The sequence below is a fragment of the Conger conger genome, chromosome 1 (genome assembly GCF_963514075.1).
Source record: "Conger conger chromosome 1, fConCon1.1, whole genome shotgun sequence".
Classification (NCBI taxonomy): Eukaryota; Metazoa; Chordata; class Actinopteri; order Anguilliformes; family Congridae; genus Conger; species Conger conger.
The window spans coordinates 66,635,574-66,655,625 of NC_083760.1; the positions used below are offsets into that span (position 1 = coordinate 66,635,574).

General features: G+C 38.9%; 1 protein-coding gene across 1 annotated transcript in view; it reads right to left on the reverse strand.

Annotated features, from left to right (window-relative positions):
* LOC133139197 (gamma-aminobutyric acid type B receptor subunit 2) overlaps positions 1-20,052 on the reverse strand; it is a 90,862-nt gene that overhangs the window by 33,841 nt on the left and 36,969 nt on the right. Inside the window, exons 3-8 of the mRNA XM_061258592.1 lie at positions 11,370-11,540; positions 9,485-9,586; positions 7,270-7,335; positions 5,384-5,572; positions 4,296-4,538; positions 1,547-1,607 (exon numbers count right to left, since the gene is read on the reverse strand). Coding sequence (XP_061114576.1) covers positions 1,547-1,607; positions 4,296-4,538; positions 5,384-5,572; positions 7,270-7,335; positions 9,485-9,586; positions 11,370-11,540 — 832 coding nt within the window. The remainder of the gene's footprint in view (positions 1-1,546; positions 1,608-4,295; positions 4,539-5,383; positions 5,573-7,269; positions 7,336-9,484; positions 9,587-11,369; positions 11,541-20,052) is intronic.

The window sequence follows — 20,052 nt, forward strand, 5'->3', positions numbered from 1 at the left end:
ATAAGAAAGCTCTGAGTATCTAGTCTTAATTTTAGGCTTTCTATTTCTATTCATAACTTTCTCTTACTTCTAACTTCAAATAAGCTTCCCATTTTATTCTTTATTCTGCTGGTAAAACTGTTATTTAATTAAGGTACATTTAGAAAATAGTAATACGAATGTATGTAATAATTTAACTATGGGTTGGCTCTCTACTAGGTTTGTCAATAAATTGAAATAGGAGTAATTATGTTATTAAAGCATCGGGTTTTATATAGCAAATGTTTATTCAATGCAGTATTGAATTATTTGACTTCTATTTTAGTGGTATTGACCCTCTAAATGCCTGGATGCCTGGATGTCCAGAGAGAATGGTGATAAATGGAAATTCCATTTTTCATGAATCGATTAAGCACTGCAAAGACGACATGGGTCACATCTGGACATGATATTCCTCATGTGTCTGTCTGCCAAAGTCAGCTCTCAGTTACAAAAGAAGGCATTCAAACTAAAAGCATGATTAGTATACAGAAACGTAAAAGCATCCACATGCACACACGCAAACCCTCGCAAACACGCACGCGCACACACACACACACACACACACACACACACACACACACACACACACATTCATACTGCAAAGGGCATGCACTCAATGCATGCTCCTTCTTTCCATAACATGTTTCAGGCATTCTTGATGGAAAAATATTTGCCAATGGCAAAAGTAATCATAATCCACACACAAGCAGTATGAGCGCACACATTGGTATTCACACACATGGTTTCTGCTCCTCAAAACACACTTGCAGCATGCTGGCTAGAAACAGATCAGAAGATCAGAACACACTCATGGGCGGTGTGCTGTGATTTGCATAATGAAATAGCTGAATATAATGTTATAAATTACTTATATTGTTGAATATACATTCTTTGGTGCATTATAGAACAGTCACACTAGTAATAACAGACAAGGTGACCGCTATATGTTCAGGTCATACATGGTCATATGCATGAGCTTGTTTCCACAAAAGTGAAGCTGAAGACAAAAACAAAGACAGGAGTGATGATTCTCAGTATTCAAATGCATGTATCCAAAACAGGTTTGGATATGTACACTGCAGCAAGAGACACAATATGACCCTTTGCAGAGATTGACTTAATTTCTTATTTAATCACAAAAGCAAAATTGTCCAATAAAATTTCAATACTGCACTGGTAATAATGGTTCAATGTCTGCATCTCAAGCACCATACATTCCCCATCCCTTCAGGAAAACAACCTACATTTCAAAATGAAAGCTGTATAATAAAATAAAACAAAGTATGAAACAAACTATGGAATGTTTTCTTTCCATATGTGAAAGACAGAGGATTTCTAGCAGATACACAATTATTTTCATTTGCTCCCAAAACGCATAAATAAACCTTTGTTTAGTGCTACCACTATCCATCAAGCCTGCCCCTAGCTTTCAACTATATTATTATTTTCAGTGAATTAGAGTAGTCAGCAGCATATGAGCTATGTGGAACTATACCTTAGGCAAAGTTTAAATATGTGTGCTTACCTTGAAATTGTGTAAATTTAATTGTTCCCATCCGTTCACCATTTCGGAACATAACTTGACCCTGAGAAAAGGGAAGACATTCAGGATTTACATCTTGGGTCTAAGGGCACTGTAGTTCAACCGCTTAGTGGACAACCTAGACCTGGCTCAGACTCCATGACCATATACGCATCTCCCATCTTCCCTATTCAGTGTCATCTCTGGCTCCAACCTGTAAAAGCATTGCAGTCTATGACATAAATACAACATAAGTACATTTTATATACCAGAGATCAACCAGCTGTATTTGTTGCTGATATCACATTGCAAACACAGTACATGAAAGGATGGCACTAATCAAAAACAGGGTGGTACCTCAGAAATCTCTCCAGAAATTCACCTAAATCGTTCAATCAATTAAGTCAAAGCTCAGGTCATTAGAGCAGCATTATGTGTCTTTTAGGTTAATGCTTTGAATCATTGATCAAGTGACTCCTTGCTTAAACGGTTCCCTAAAATAACAGAGTGATTCATTTCAGTTACAAAGACAAAATCGTATTTTGGAAATGGCCCCGCAGGTTGTAAGGTCCCTGTCCTGGTGTGCCAACTGGTATTTGTGGTTTCCTTCCAATAACCAAAACCAAAAAATGCCTTATAGTAGACACTGCCTTATTGTACACAATATAAAAAATATGCAATTAAAGACGCCTAAAGGAAATAGAGCATGCCTGATCAATTTCAATCATGGGCTGATGTTCAGTAGTAGGTTTGTAGGTAAGTGCAAGAGCTGTCTGGTTATTATAAACAATCACAATGATCAATGATTTCTTGTGGTAAATGGTAAGGATCATTGCATCTCAACTCAAATAATTTCTGCTCCATCTTCACTGTCTCCCCCTTGCTTAATAGAAGTTCTTATTCTGTTGGCATTGCATCAAATTTTCTTGAGTGAATTTTGCAAGGGCAGAACATTTTAACGAACTTCATAAAGTATTTCTTAATACAAATATATGCACTACAGTACATCTAATAGAAAGTGATGATGCATTGTCCATGACAGATGGCAAGAGGAACCCCATAGAGGGTCATTGGTCAAGAGAATAAGCTTTTATCTATTAAATATAAAGTGGTTATTGTTTAGAAGTGTCATCAAAACCAGCCTGTTGTGATCATATGGTTTTGAGTTGTAAGCAGCTTAGCCCCACGTTAAAGAGGCAAGCCGGCATATCCGTGTCCTTCAGACTGCAGAACGATTAGTGCTGCTACAGTCTGGGTTCTGCATGACCACACCAGGGAGTCCAAGACAGAAAGGTCAGAACTCAGTGTACAGAGAGATGCCCGCAGGACAAACAGACTGTCACACAGCACTTTCAAAGTCTGCTCCCCCAGGGAGGGAACTGGGAGTCCCGTTAAGCCGGAGGTCATGCGCTATTTTTCCTCTCTCTCCAAAAGACACGGGTCAGCGTGTCTCCTGGTAATTCCCGGAAAGGCAACAGCCTCATCTAAACTTTTTATCTTACTGTACCAATCAACCGTTTTCGCCTTTACAACGAATGGGAATCCAATACCTGTGTGGAATGATTTGGCAGTGCGTGAACTGTGTTGTTTGTTTGCTTCACACTATATGGCTTCCAAAGTCGCTGTCCTCTGTTGCAGATTCCCTCTTGACTTGTTTTTTAATTCATATTGAAGAAATAATTAAATTACCTATCCTACCGCAGCCTCATTATTGTGTGCAACATGACACTTGTGCCGAGGAGTTACCCTTAATCTGAAAAATGCTATACCTGGTACTATGATATAGCTAATTTCTGGCAAAATAAAATGGTTTGAACCAGTAATTTCATGGGTTCCTCTTCATTTCTTATTAAGTGAGTGAAATAATGCAAGAGTATGACTGGATGCAATAATGTCCCGATGGAGCTGTAATCCTTCTGGCATAACTAATTAAAACAATCTGTTATACTTTACAAAACATAAAAGTGGTGGTGTTTTAATTTGAGAGTCATGTTGCCTAATCTACACAGTCCAGTGATTCTAACTTTGTCGTTTCAGGCAAAACATTAATTACAGAGTGTGCCTCATGATACAATGGTGAGTGTGTACAGTAACACTGCATGTAGAGAGACATTTAGAGAGAGATTCCAATTTAAAGAGAACTTTTGCCTCTCAAGTGGTTTCTGCATTACAAAAGGTGGCTAAATGCTTTCTCCCCAAACATACAGAAAATGTTACGTTTTGGCCTTGCAAACCATCCGCATGTTTGACGGCAAAATGGAATGCATATAAAGAGAAGTACCTCATACCTACTGATATATATGGCAGTGGGTCATTGATCATTTGGAGATGTTTTGCTGCCAGTGGTCCATGGGCTGCATTTAATATCAATTGCACACTTAATTCAACAAAGTACCATGAAAACTTGGCAGAAGATCTGGTTGCCTCTGCTTGGAAGAATCTTGGCCATAGGTAGATTATCCAGCAAGACAAAGACCCATCGCATATATCAAAATCTATACAGAAATGGTTCAGAACCTTTCAATGATTCGGAAAGGTTCCGCATGGGGAGGAATGGTCAAAATTCCCTCCAAATCGCTCCAAATCACAAATTATAGTAAATGACTCATGCTTGTCATCTTTGCCAGGGGTGTTTGCATGAAGTTTTCACGTTTACAGCACATTTTGTGAAGATTTATCAGATAATTCTGGAGCCCACTGTAGATAGGCACATCCAGCCTTAGCTATATGAAGGAAACATGCCTGCTCTTACCGTCACTCCCAAGAAATTTGTCTCGTTCATGACATCATGGACCAGTCGCCCAACTTCCCTGTCATCAGCTGTAAAGTTATGGTGGAGGTTGTGCCTCTCTCTGTGCCTCAGTATCTCCCTGACTCGGGTCAGAGTCCTGGCAATGACCCAAATCCCATCATAAGCAAATCCATGAAACTTGCTGGACTCCACCCCTTTCTTCATCCGCTGTCTATTGTACTCCCTCTCATACTCCTGAGGTGTCTGAAACAGAGCAAGAACAGATTAGAGAGCTTCTGCATGCACATCTTTTTGCAGGTAATGTTGTAGGAGGATGTGCATGACTACTTTACTGGCATTTAACAGACACTCATATCCAGAAGTACTAAGATTAGGGATCAAAGTTCAGTAATTCCCCAAAGGGGGAAAAGCATATTCCAAAGAGCTGGCAAGTTAAGTAAGTACAGGCTCAACTGACAACTTGTCATTTTTTTAAATACTGTCTTATATTCTTAAACCTAAGGTAGCAGAAGATACAGTGCATGTAGGGACAGTCTCAAATTTAAAATCTCACTCGAGCCCATTGTTGGCTAACCTTCCAACACTGTGGGTGTCACACATACCCTTCAAGCCCTGTGGGTGTCATACATACCCTCCAACCATGTGGGTGTCACACATACCCTTCCAACCCTGTGGGTGTTTCCACATACCCTTCCACCACTGTGGGTGTCACACATACCCACCAACCATGTGGGTGTCACACATACCCTCCAACACTGTGGATGTCACACATACCCTCCAACACTGTGGATGTCACACATACCCTCCAACACTGTGGGTGTCACACATACCCTTCCACCACTGTGGGTGTCACACATACCCTTCCAACCATGTGGGTGTCACACATACCCTCCAACACTGTGGGTGTCACACATACCCTTCCACCACTGTGGGTGTTTCCACATACCCTTCCACCACTGTGGGTGTCACACATACCCGCCAACCATGTGGGTGTCACACATACCCTCCAACACTGTGGATGTCTCACATACCCTCCAACACTGTGGATGTCACACATACCCTTCCAGCCCTGTGGGTCTCACACATACCCTTCCGGAGATTCCCTTTATCTGCCTGGTACTGAGCGGCTCAAAGTCCACGCTGATGTAACCCTCCATGGCTGTCAGAAGCTTCTTGGCAGTGCAGTTGGTGGTGTTTGCCTTATCCCACCAGTTCTCCTGGTACCAGCCAGGGATGATCCATTGGTACTTACTGCCGAACATGTTAAGGTTGTAGGCCTGGGTGTGGGTATATAGTAAAAAGGACACTTCATCATACAACCATCATTGTTGTATTTACCGCTCAACAATCACCATGATGATTGTTGCAATGTGAGTTCTGTGCTTATCATAGCTCCAGTAAAGATAGTAAATGACTTAAGGGTCAACACTGATATTAAAAAAGATTTATGTGCTGGTTCTGTTGGATCTGAGTGCTGCCTTTGATATAATTGACCACTGCATCTTAATAAACAGGCTTAAGAGTTGGGTTGGCCTATCTTAATTGGTTTAGGTTATATGCAAGGCCAAAATTGTATTGTCTCCCTTGGTTATTTGGATGACACACAACGACAGTACTTATCTTAGTGTCCCATGAGTCCTGTCCTTGCATAACTGCTTAGAAATCTGTATGGTTTCAAAATGTCTTACATTGAACAAGGACAAAATTGAAATGTCATCATGTTTTAGAGACAACGAGTCTCAGCTGACCTGCAATCCCTGTCTCTGAGGAGTAATGACCAGACCAGACCCAAAATCTTGGGAATTATTGTATTATCGATGCTGACCTGGACTACAACAATCACATTTGCAGTATCACTATGTCAGCCTTCAACTACTTGAAGAATATTCCCCAGAATAAGGGGCAATCTATCACAATCTGGCTCTGCAAAATGTGTACATGCCTTCATCACCAGTAGACTAGAATACTGCAGTGCCCTTTTTTGTGGCCTTCCATATTCGGCTACTGCTTATCCAGAATTCTGCAGCTCAGGTCTTGACTTGGACTAAAAAAAATGACCTAATTATTCCACTGCTAATGTCTCCATTGGCTTCCTGTGAAGTGACAAATTGATTCCAAAATTTTACTCCTGTTATACAAAGCTGTCCATGGCCTTGCACCACAGTATATCTGACATGCTTAGCAGCTATGAGCCTAGTGGATATGTCAGGTCATCTGGCACTGGCTTTCTACATATTCCTGGAACTCACTCAGTCTGGCAAAATGGTATTCAGTGCTGCTTGTGTGCCTACAGTAAGCAATGGCATAGCCTGTCTACTGATCTGCGATGTGCCCCAGCTTTGCTCTCATTATAGTTTACACATAGATGGTAGTCATGCTGATTGTGTAGTACTATTCAGGGGGTGAGAGGGCAGGGGAGGGGTGGTGAGTGTAAATTATGTATGGTTAAATGATTTTAAACCCTAAATTTATAAGAATACATTTTCTTATCCAAATCATCCATCATGGAACCTACCTGTATTTAGAGAAAAAACGTTTAAGGCCATCTGAGGACATGCCTAATTTTAAATTACAACATCTTCTTGACAGTAGCTAAGTGTATAAACAGTCTGTCCTGGGGAAGGCAACGCTCTCTCTTTCCTAAGCTGTTTAGATACTTGGTTCCATTACACAATGTGTCTCTTGAAGGATTGTATGTTAAATAGATACTTTTTCAATTGTTTGAGATAATGAGGACTGTTTGATGGGGGAAAGGATGAAAGACTTTTGTTTATATTGTTTATGTGCATGCAAAATGGAGTATCATTTTTGGTGCAGATTCAAGAAAAAACAGTATAATTATTAGAGTGAAATGGGATGGAGGAAATTATCCATATTCAGCATCCTACTTTATTGATGCGACAATGATGACCTAAAAGTGTAAATTATAAAACATGTGACAAACAACATTACAAGTCCAGGTCATTATACTTACACAGCAAAACACTTTGGAGGCCAAGTTCTCATCAAACTGCCCAATAATTATTCGCACATCGTTGTCCTGCAGGAGCCAGATTAAATACAATATAATTAGCGGTGTATAATGAGCACCAGCCTTAGGCTTGTTTACAGAACTTGAATAACAATGATTGTTTTCATAAGTCAACAGCAAGGTAACAATAAGAAGAGTTGCCTGGCAGAGACTTTAACTGACCTCAACAGGTCCCTACCCTGGTGGCCTCAAAGTGCCAAAAATGTTTTTTTCTAATTATAAATTCAACAGAAACTGCTCCTTTTCATTGTAGTTTCAATATAGCAACTTACTTTAATAAAATACATACTGAAGAGTAACCGCTTCTAAATTCATGGTTGAAATATTAACAGGCGTAATTTATGCCGTATAACAGAACAAGAAACTTGCTTTGTCTTATGTTAATAATTGCTAATTAACACTCAATTACATACATTGGTCTCTTATTAATTCCTTACGTCCACCTGCATGATCACAGATACAGGACATGACTGAGATTCATTCAAATACATTAATGACTCAAATCACCTGGTGGATTGCAGGCCATTTTGATGCTTTTATTTGTCACAACTAATTAAAACCTTACTGGCTTGTATCATCAGATTTACTGCCAGGCTTTTTATATATCGTAGACAGTAAGGTCCACTGATTTTGAAAACAAGACTTGGAACTTCAGCTTCAGGAGTGTTGTTCACTGGGAACAGCTGTTTAAGATGTAGGACAGCGCTGCAAGGGGGAACATTTCCGACAGTGGGACTGAGAACTGAGGGATGTTGTGTAGGTTAGCTAAACTTCTGTTGGTTCGCCCATTTCAATCATCTCCCCATTTTTTCTCCCTTTAGGGATGTACATTAGATGAAATATAGACACAGAAAAGTTGTCTAAAGCATTCCAATCATATTACTATTATCATTATGTTTTCATATGTCTCCAGCTGCAGCAATGACAATCCTAGCCTTTGAGGAACCCTATGCAGGATTTTATTTGGTATAAATAATAAATACTGTATATTTTAGAATAATTAGGGGGCCCTAGGCAGCCACTTATGTTGTTTATTTGATCGAGCTCTGAGCTACCGCTGACTGCTGACTTTAGCTGAAATATAATAAATGACTAGGACTTTAGCAAGTCCCCCCCTCAGTTGCAAATGTCTCTGGATTAATGTGTGAAAGCAGCACTCAAGTACTTTCTGGACTTTTTTGAAGAGATGACACCTTGCATTACAATTTTGCTAAATAACTTACATTTTGAAGACATTTGATTCTTGCATTGCATTCATATTGGTACAGTAATCTGATGGTATAGAATCTTAATCAACAGATTAAAAAGAAATTTCGAAAGATTTTGAACAATGACTGCAGAATTGGTACTGAATTAAGTGTTGATCCGATCATTGCAACTTCTGAGCACATATGTTTTTATTAAACCATGCACACAAGTTAATGAACCTGTGAGTGTGAGTGACTGTAATTCATTTGGGCACAGGACAAGAAACATCAAAGGCCAGGTTAATATATTTAAATGTTTTAGGCCTTCTGCAGTAACTGACATAGGTGAACTATGAATGCCTTGCATCAAATGCAAAAAAAATAATAATAATAATAAAACAGTGTTATAATCCTAGCCCGGTGTGTGGTCCTCGATAATTCAAGTGTTCTTCCTTCTCACAGTTCAAGAAACATGAGCCACCCAGTAAAGTAACAGCGCCTTATTGAGCCAAATGCACAAGTGGTTTATTTGAGCTTTTGTTGGGTTGTTTTGTTTAGTTTCAAAGATTGCTCTGCCAATTCCTGTGCTAGCAACAGAGCAGCCACTGTTTGACCGTTACTTTTCTGCTGGAAAGCAAAATGCCTTCAGATGGTCCTGCTGAGAGCTGAGAGATGTGTCTGACTACATCCCAAACATGGACATCCACTGCTGTAATATTTCTTGTTCATAGAAAATGTTTTGACTGACAAACAGAAATAGCTAAATTATGGTACTGGCCAAACTGAATGCTTTTAAGACTTAAATACATTCTTTAAGTCAGACTAAATTAGTGCTTACTTTTACGTGTGTGCTTGCGTGTGCATGCATGCATCCATGTGATTATCTTAGACCGAAATAAGGGCTCTGTACAATTTACATTGGCTCAGGCTGATTCTCTTCTGCACATTGCTGACATCATGCTATCATTTACCTTCAGGTTCTTCACGTTGACACAGGGGTCATTGGAAAAGCTCTGCGTGTCAGCAATCTGGATATCCGCCTTCTCCAGCTCACTGGTCAGGTCATTCCTCACCTGTAAGGAAGTGGAGGAGGATCAACTGTACTGTAAGTGCCCAATCAATACTGAGAGTGGTGCAGTGATGGTACAGGGAGTGAGTAGTGTAAGTATAATGCATTAAAGTAAGCCTCACTTTTAGCACAAGGAATAGTTTATACTGCACTCACTCATGCGTCCCCTTGATGCGTGTATGGGGGATGCATGAGTGAGTGACACAGCAAGGACCCTCTCTAATATTTTAGAAATTATTTTAAAATACAGTATGAAATGAAATGAAAGTACAGTTATTAAAATATGGCTTCATAAAATGAGCAAACTGAAAAAATGTATGGTATATTTTATTACTTTTTCATTGTATTTATTTAAAACAAACAAGCCTTTAAATGACTTATTACACACCAATTACTACGATTCATATAGATTTTCCTTTTCTTGCTACCTGAGTTGCATCACTCTGAACTGAGATGCTCTCCATTAGATATCTGTAGCCTCATTACTTATTCATGCCTGCATAAAAGTTGCATGGGCTGAGGAGCACACATTGTTGGAGATGAACAGCGGTATAATTGCCTGCGCCCTGCTATGAGGATGTGCCACAGGAGCAATTTCCACATTTGCAGGGAGCCAGTGCGGGGTCAGCCCTCTGGATTGTCAGCGGTTATCTGGAGTGCACTACAACCTGCTAGGGACTCAAAAGAGGGAACCTTAAAACTGAGTATCACAGGGTGCGTTTTGCCCTAGAATACCAATAAAGCTGTAATGATTTCAAAGGCTACCTGGCCACCCTGAGCTGTGAAAAACAGATATTATGTTGGAATTTCGCCTGTTTTAAAGAGGATATGGGGTTTAGATTGAGATTGGTAATTCTCTCTCTAAAACACTCTTCAAAAAAGAGCCCAATAGATTCCTTAATGAGCCTTAAAGTTCATTTAAGAACCCTTCCTCTGTCACTAGTTCATATTTGAACCATTGTGAGTTTTAAAATGATCCCTTAGAGTTGCTTGGAAAACCTTCTTAAATTAACTTTTTTGGAGGGGGGGATCTCTCAATATCTGGGATGTACTCTGAACATTTAATTCATTGTCATGGGCTATTAATTGATTGATATGTACTCATTATTATTATTATTATTATTATTATTATTATTATTATTATTATTATTAATAATATTCTTAATATTAATATTATTATTAATATTATTAATATTAATATTATTATTATTGATACTAATATTAATATATCTGTATTGCAGCAGATAGAATGATAGAGAACACAACAATCAAGTGGTCTAATAAAGAAATTGTCATCTGCATAACTTGGTATATTGGAGCTGTATGAGATGCTGAATTGTGAATATCAAATTTTATGAATATAATCTTCTTTCAGCAAATATTTAAAAAAAGTAATAATCTGTTCTTAAGGCATGCACAATTATTGTTTCAGGTGTACCACCTAAAAAAAGCACTAGACAGACTGGAGTAGTATCCAGTCTGAATACATTGGTATGGTCACACCTTTCTGTATACTAATGTAGATTTATGGAAATAAATTACAATATTCATAAGGGCTGAAATCCATTGGGTGATTAAGCTCCCTTTACATTATTAACACTTCAGACAGAAGTTAAATTGATTGAACCAGCATTTTAATCAATGGAACCAGATGGGTAATTGCCTGGACTCCAGACACTGCAGCCCTCCATGACCAGGCCTGAGGGGCCCCACTCAGGCACCAAGGCTGAACAGCTCACGCTCATGTTTCAAAATGCATGTTTCATGCTTGAAATGACAAGGTTTACCTCAGAAAACCTCTGCACATCCTGGGTGAGGGTCCCGACACGGGTCCAGTTGTAGTGGTTGAGGAACTTCACCACCGCTGGGTTGACAGCGTTGTCTGATGGCACTGTCCGGAAGAAGTTGGGGTACTTTTTCTTGTCAGCTAGAACAGGTGTGGTTGCGGCAAAGGATAGCTGAAAGAAAAAATACCTTATGTATTACAAATGACGGCAATGAAATTAGATTAAATTACATCAATTATACACACCCTCATGCTCTAACAGGAAATTATCATTTTTACAGCTTTTCAATGTGGACAGCCATGAAGAGTCAGACATAAAGAGTGAACCTCTCTACCTTCAAGGTGAATATATACAGCATGATTGCTGGCTCCATGCATGTTCAGCAATAATACAAGATCATGTCAAGGCTACAACTGAATACCCTTATAGCAGATTAATTGAGAAAGTGAAGCATATTAGCATAAGAAAGGTATCAGATTGGATAAGGGCACTCTTGTATGAATAGTGGTCTAGCTCTCAGTGTGCCCTTTACCCTTCCAAACAACATTTTACACTGAGGCAGGGAAGTCCCTTCTTTAATGCAAATAAATTGTAAAAAATTATGAAATAGGCTGCCCTTTGAGTCAAAGTAGTTGCAGGGGGTGGGGGCACGGGGCTTTTCCTGGAAGACAACTGCAATTGCAACAATGAGCCAACTTGAACCAACTTCAGCAATTCCTGTTCTACGGTACACTTCTGCTCATAAGCATTTTAATTCATTGGCACCAGACTAGACACAGCATGAGTGTTTTCACACTCAAAGTACTCAAAATATCATACACAATGGACCTCCTTCATGATCTAACCATTTTTCAGATTCCACCAGCTGCTAATTTTCAGTTCAGAAGAACAATTTAAATATTTCTCCGCCAATCATACACTTGAACCATTTCCCCTTGTCGAACAAACAATCTTCACTAGACGTCAAACCTGCAAGCTAAAAATAGTGTGTACCGGTAGACAGACCTTCTGAGCATTTAATAAGGAAATGAGGAGATATGATTCACACAAGCTATGCTACAGAGAACATTCTCTGAGTCAGACTGAGAAAAATCTAAATAAATGTGTCTGTAGACCTAGGGAAAGTAAGTCAGAGAAAGTCACTCAAGCTGTGTCGTTCCAGATAAGGGTGTCTACAAATGGAGTAAGTACAGAGGGTGGGATGGGTAAGTACTCATGATGACTCATGATCATCTACTGATGTAGGCTGCTAAATATTTAGCCTAGTTGAGGAATTCCAAATAGACGACCTGAATCCCATTCCCACTGCCCTCTTCTACATGTTAAACATCTTGTTAAAACCTATTATTGGAATGATACATTAACTCTATATTGGTCATATAATTTAATAGTTAGATAAAATCTCTCGCATTCATATGCTCTTGCTCATCTGTTCCATTTATATCACTAAGAGATGTTCGGTATATACAAGGGTGTTAGGTTTCTGGAAGACCATGTTCAGTACAGAAACTGGGAAATATTCCCGCAGCATGTAGGGGCCGCAGAATTGAAAGATTTATGGCCCTCAGAATGACTTAATACACCAATGAATTTAGCACTGTTGGCTAGTTTCCAGACACTAAAGGTTATGAAGATATTGAAGGCGATTAAAGGCTAATTATAAAAAAAACTCTCCTGAAAGTGGTGAGAGAATATCCAGAGACATGTACTGCTTAGCGACTTTTGCCAGTTAATACAGGTCTTAATTGCCCCCCTGCTAAGAAATACTCAGATGGGAGCTGTATTTCCCCTTTCAATCAGTCTCCTGGATTCAGTGTTCATTAAGACACCAAAGAAGAGAGGTTTGACAGATACAGGGCCATCTAAGGATTCTTCATTGATCACATTTAATCTGTACACATCATGTGTTGGAATAAAATTATCTAAATGAAAAAACATCAAAAGAATATACTGTGGATTACTGAATCTGAATTCATGATTATGATGTTTGCCAGACCTAAATAGAAATGTCTTTTTCAGAATGTGTGTTGTTCTTGGGTGATGATGTTCACATACACCACTCACATAATATACATGCATCCAAACAAACAGGCACACACAGATAGAGAGAGAGAAAGCGAGAGGGGGGGGGGGTAAATTGTTTTCTACAATTGATTCAAAGGGTAATAACAAAAGCTTTCTGCAACACAAGTCAGTCTGCCTTTATCATACTTAACTCTTCACACAGATTTTGAATAAGCTCATTAAGGCTTACTGTGTGGCATCCCCACAGCTTTACACAGGCTCCCATGAATAATGCAGGCAACTTAAAAGATTACTTTTTGAGATTAGAGAAGGCAGAGGTGCTGTGTGAACAGCCCACAGGGATTGGATAGGGCGCATTGGTTTACCATGCACTGAGATTTCCGCTAGGGTAATTAGCTTCATTTACTTCAGTGTTCCTGGAAAGTTGAAAAACAAATGCTTTTGTGTTTCTTCTTGAGTCTATATTTGACTCTTCCTTCCCATTTTCACCCTATTGTTTTTTGGTGTGTCAGACTCAAATGACAAGGTTCATATCACACTTATCACATTACACCATCTTGATCAGCCTTTTGGCTGAGCTGTACAATTCAGTGCATCTTTCTGTTAGCTTGAATCTATGGCCATATTAGCATTTATCCAATAATATAAAATGTGTCAGTTGATTACACATAAAATATCAGGACTCCTAGTTCCATGCTTCCTTTAGCACATTAGCATTCATCCATAAATGTTTGATAATTTCAAAATATAAGCTCCTTGTCTTTGGCTAAAAACAGGCAATAAAGCAATTGTGTATGAATTAATTTGTCACTTTGTCTCTTTTAGTTCATACACATACACCTGTAAGCAGCTGTCAACTGTTATTTTGAGTTGTGAATTGTGGGATAGAGGTAGGCTAAATTGCACTTGCATCAGCAACTACACCCGAGCTTCCAGCAAAATAGCTTCTACCTTTTGTTCTAAAGGGTCTGCTATGAAGGCTAACCTAAGCTCATTTAATGCTGGTTACTGCCCACTGACCCAGACTTACCCAGTTTATTTTTGGGTCTTTTGGGTCTTGAGTCACTCAGCACCATCTGTTACCTGATGAAGGCGTACTATCTCATTGTATACAGCTAAGGATCTGTGTATCTATGACCCAATTATAGATACACACATGTACATGAGCAAGTGCAAACAGGTTGTCCATATGGGACCTAATAGTATCTAATGATACTTTTTGTAGGTTTATTTTTTTAAAATATTTTGTGATATATTGCAAGGAAAACATAGACATAAAGAAAAAATAACTAGTTCAAAAACTGATTAACAATTCACATAATTACGTAGCTAGTTACACTCAGTAAGCCCTTTAACTTATTATTTTCACTTATTAAGTCTTCTCCTGCATTAGCCTATCCATTTAGAGCGTTGTGTGTTCAGACATGCTCTTCTGCGTACCACTGCTGTAATGTGTGATTATTTGCATTACTGTCACCTTCCTGTCAGGTTTGGCCATTCTCCTCTGACCTCTCTCATTAACAACGTGTTTCTGCCTGCAGAACTGCTGCTCACTGGATGTTTTTTGTTTTTTTGCACCATCCTCTGCAAACTAGAGAATGAAAATCACAGGAGATCAGCAGTTTCTGAGAAACCACCCTGTCTGCACCAACAATCTTTCCACGGTTAACATTACTTAGATCACATTTTCTCCCCCATTCAAATGGTCTAAAATGATGGGAGGAACATGTCCAATTCCCACCAGTGGGGGTGATGAACCACCTGAACCCTCCCATAGTCTGGGTGATGCATTGCCCAATGGAGCTACCAGCCACAGTCAAGACTGGCACAGACTGGATGCTATCCAGGACTGTGGGGCTCATTATTGCACCACAGCATGATATCTTAACCAAATGAGCCACCCAGCAGCCCCCCAAAAGCTACATTTTTATCTCAAATTATCCTTATCCAACCTTGTAGGTTTCCAAACTATCGCATGCACTTTGTTGTATTGTGCTCTGGAGTAAGAGTGTCTGTAACATGATGTAATACATAATATCTACGTCAGACTAAGAGAGTAAAGGCTAGCACTAACCTCCTCTGTGAAGCTGACTGTCAAGTCTTTTCACTCCGCGAACTGGGACTGTAACTAAGCAACATAACACACTTGGAGGAGAGTATGATTTTCAATAACAACTATAATAGGCATTGACAGTAGATGTCACTACAGATCAATGAGAGGCAGAGCAATCAGCAGTGTCATCCTCCATGGGAATGTGACCGGTCACATTTCTCTGAGCTGCTGGCCACACCACTACAGGACACAAGCATGACACTAGCAGCAGGACACAATGAACTGATCAGGGCCATCCTCTATAGAGAGCAATATCTTTGACAAATTAGTCTACACATGCAAGTAGTACAGCTTATTTTTTTAAAGATATGTATGTGTGGCCTAAAGAGATGAAAAGTGTACATATCACAAACCATAATAATTTTAAAAACAACAGAGAAACCAAATGCTTTGGAGCAATTGTAGTATTTTAAATTCATGAGATTTACATTTATATGTAATATAAAATCAACGTTGTATCTTGTGATCAATCTTTTGAGATTTTCCTAATTCCATCATGAATGAATTCTGTGTCTGTGTCATATGGTTCACATTTTTTACCAGAACTTTTTAAAAACCAATCCAGTCACACTTTACAATGAATGAATCCTAGACTTTCAGTTAATTCATTTAATTCAGTTATTAATTAATCCTGGACTTGAGTCTTGAGATGTCTAATACAATTAAAAGTGACGATGAATTGACACATTTGTGAGTATGCATGTTTATGTTACAGAATTGTACAATGCTTCCTTCCAGGCAGGCTAGGGCAAACTGAAATCCACTGGTGTTAGCAGCAGTGGCTAGCATTGGTTCATTCAATCACCACTAATGCTTAGCTAAAGCTAGCTACCCTGCAACTGTTATAAATGACCTTTTTGGCACAGTAAGACAGTCAGCCTACAAGAAGGAAATCAATTGTAGAGCTGGTGTTATGTAATGATTCTGACAGAATGTGTAGTATAGAGGTAATGGAGCCACTTGGGACAAGTTATCATTCCACAATATGTTTAGATGTATTTTGGCAAATTAAGAGGGCATCCTCTAAGTCCAGAAGTTTTAGGCATGCCAACTTTCAAAAGATACAATCAAATTTTAGTCATGGGGACTGGGCTGAATATTGTAAAATGCTCTTTGAAAGACAAATTGCAGAAGTTGCTAAAAGTAATCCTAAGTGGTTCTTTCAATACTGTTGTAAGAAAAGGAAAGGTAAAGAGGAGGTTAAGTGTATTAAGAATAATGAATGAGCTGTGCTTTATAAGAATAAGGATATTGCTGATGCCTTAAATGGCTACTTTGTTGACAGTTTACTAAGTTACTATAGCCACTGCTACCCTACAATCCACCCCAGCAGACATTTCAAGAAATGCAACCAGACAGCACACTTCCTCATAAACCCAGCAGGTGCATCAAACGATCCGGTATAGGAATAAGCAAGCGAACCCATGTAGCATCTCAAATTCTCTGTTTATTAACGTACTACTGTGGGCCGTAGCACATGGCAACAATATAAACACAAGGTAATACAGTACACATTAGCTTCATGCTTAGCTGACAAGTGCATTCTTAGCTCCAGCCAACAAAACACCTGTGAACACAATACAATAGTGCATTAAATAGCTTAGTCAAATAAAGCAAGAAGTAAGGCAAGCTAAATGACTCACAGATCCATCCCACAAGCTCTCAAAAACTGTAGGTCTTGTGCTCATGACAAAATAAACAATAAATGTTTGTCTTTTTTAATAATACTGTGTGTTTTTTTTTTGTTAAATAATATAATTGTGAAATGCGGCAATTGATGTAATAAATATGGTGTGATAATTGCTGTTGGTAATGAAAGATTTGTTGATAATAGATAATGGATTTACCCTGCCTTTTCTAGAAAGAGAGGAGTCTAAAGAGTAAAAAAGTGGTTTGTTTTCTTCAAACTACAATGAAAAATGGGTCAGAAGTTGCTTTTTATGAGATACTGTTTGTTACCATCATATCTGCTTTTCTCTCCATGGCTGAATTATCTATTACACAACTTCATGAGCTTGACAGATGCCAAATTTCTGTAAGAGAAATTGACCAAAAAAATCTACCTGCAGTAATTGAACATGAGATGTGTGTGAACCACCGTGAATTGTGGTTAGATTAAATCTAGGTCTAAATGATGAGTCTAGTCAATTTTACCTTCTAATCACTTAGCAATTTCTCTCGAGCCTACTTCATCAGCTGCTATTGTTCATAGTCCCTCACAGCAGTACGTGATTAAACAGGTGACAAATTCATTCAATATTCAGCAGAGGCATTTGGCTCTCTGTGTGATATCTCAGCTTGCTCTGCTGGAAAGGCCGGAAATCGTCATGGAAACCCCTGATGCTCAGCATAATTATGGAGCAAAGATAGCAGCAAAGTAAAAGGGATAGCGTTTACATCACTCCTGCAGAGCATAAACCATCTAAAGTATGAATATTCAGAACAAATGATTTTCATCACAGCCACAATTTGTTAGTTTTACTTTTGACTCAATCTCAGGTTCAACATTGTTTTTGCAATTGTATGTGTAATTCATGCAATTATTGACAAATGCATTTTAAATATAATTGTATGGGGTCACCACGTAATTGTACTGCAGAATGGTGCTGCATTGCACATGGTGCTTAATCGATGACTATCATTATTCAAATGAACAGGATGGCCAATAATCATGACTGGCACATTTGAGTGATACAGATGCTCAAAATGAGCTTCACATGCAACATCTCACTGTGTGCTACTACATCTATAGATATAATAACTATATGCTTTTCTCACATTCTTACACAAGAACTCTGGTCGATTGCAGTGTGCCTTCTAGTTAGAGACTAGTGCAGGAGTGTCCTGAGATTTTCTGTATGTCCTGGATGTAAATCAAGATCTATACCAAATTGCCTTTGTCCTGGTTGTAATGTGCTCTCAAACTCGTTAGTATACTCTTAAGTTTACTCTTTCTAGCCTACTTCATCAATGTCTTTTACTACGCATCTGAAACGGATTAGTGCTTTTACATTTAATAATGGCGATTAATATATTGATTCGTATTTTTCAACATACACTTGAGGATACGAAAAATGTCTACTCCTGATTAATCTGGCAGAATTTGTTAGTTTCCGATCACACAAAATTTACGAAATTATTGATGAATGACTTCCATGGCCATAAAACATGCTACTGTGGCATTGTTAAAGGGAATGTACATAACCCAGCTCTTGGATATTTTCCCAGTGCCGTAAGGCTGAAACACTTCAGCCATTTCTGGCCTCATCGTCAGAAATGATGGGTATGTGTGAAATGCATGTTGCCTTCCGAGGTGTGACAAGTAGCTATATTAAGCAATTAAATGCCAGTCCCCTAATTTAATCTGTGGTGACAAACAAAATGTCAGCTTGTTTCTTAGCCTTTAAACAAAGACCTGCCTTTACTCAACATTTGCCCTTATAGACCCTGTGTAATCAAAATAATTATTTTAAGTGCAGTATTATACATACAATAACAAGCCAAATAAAACAACACCATATAAAACCTTTTTATTCTTATAAGTGGTTTTTATATCCTGAAAGAAATACAGTCACCTATTTGGTCACAATGGAGGAAGCATGCAATTTTTCTATTGTCATTTTAAAATCCCAGGGAATAATAACAGTTCCAAATCTCTGAAATGAGCCTTTGATTAAGAGCATGTTCACTCCAGTTTTAGTCAGCATGTCAAACAGCTAATTGCCTGGGTATTCATACTGTACATTTGCATTCAGTGGTGACTTCATAGCATGGTGATGAAGGCACACATGGACCGCGTGGTGTGAACGCATTTCAACCGTTTAACAGATGGACAGTTGTGAAAAGTGACTGCACTGAATGTCCCCATCATTCAGATGTGCACAGAACACATTGTGACATCCATGACTGAAATGCTGTCTCTAAAATGCTGCATGCCCTGTCACAAAATATGACAATGAAATGACATCATCATTTAAAAGGAAAAGCTTGGCTAGAACGCTCCCTGATGACGTTGCCCTCGGCTATGGGTGAGTTCCCCTTTAGCTGACTGGTAACGTGTTCGTCTGGCAGTTCATTGGACGAGTGAAAGGCTGGAGTTCAAATCCCACCTCGGACACAGGCAAATCTCGAACTTGTTACAGAGTCTAAGAGGGGCACTGCTTACATCTGAGAACAGAATAAGATGCTCAGCCTAGTTATTAGTATCCATTAGCCCACCCTGGGCTTGTAGTCTCTTGATCTGTCAGTGTAAACATGAACCTTTATGCCACTGCATCTTCTACTTTCGCATCTCTGTATGGTAATGTATTTGAGAGAGTACCCAGAATTTGAGAATGACTCTCTGTGTAAACACATTATTATGCAGATGGACAAAAAAGTGCATCCACGTGCTCACATTTTCTATGGGAGTAAACATGATGTTAAATTCAGATCCCGGCACATGCCAGCAGTTGGGTATTTACTGAAACAAACCCATGCTCTGACTGCATAGTCACCAGTTTCATTTCAACTCGGTCTTGATTTACATTATTGATTGGTTTCATT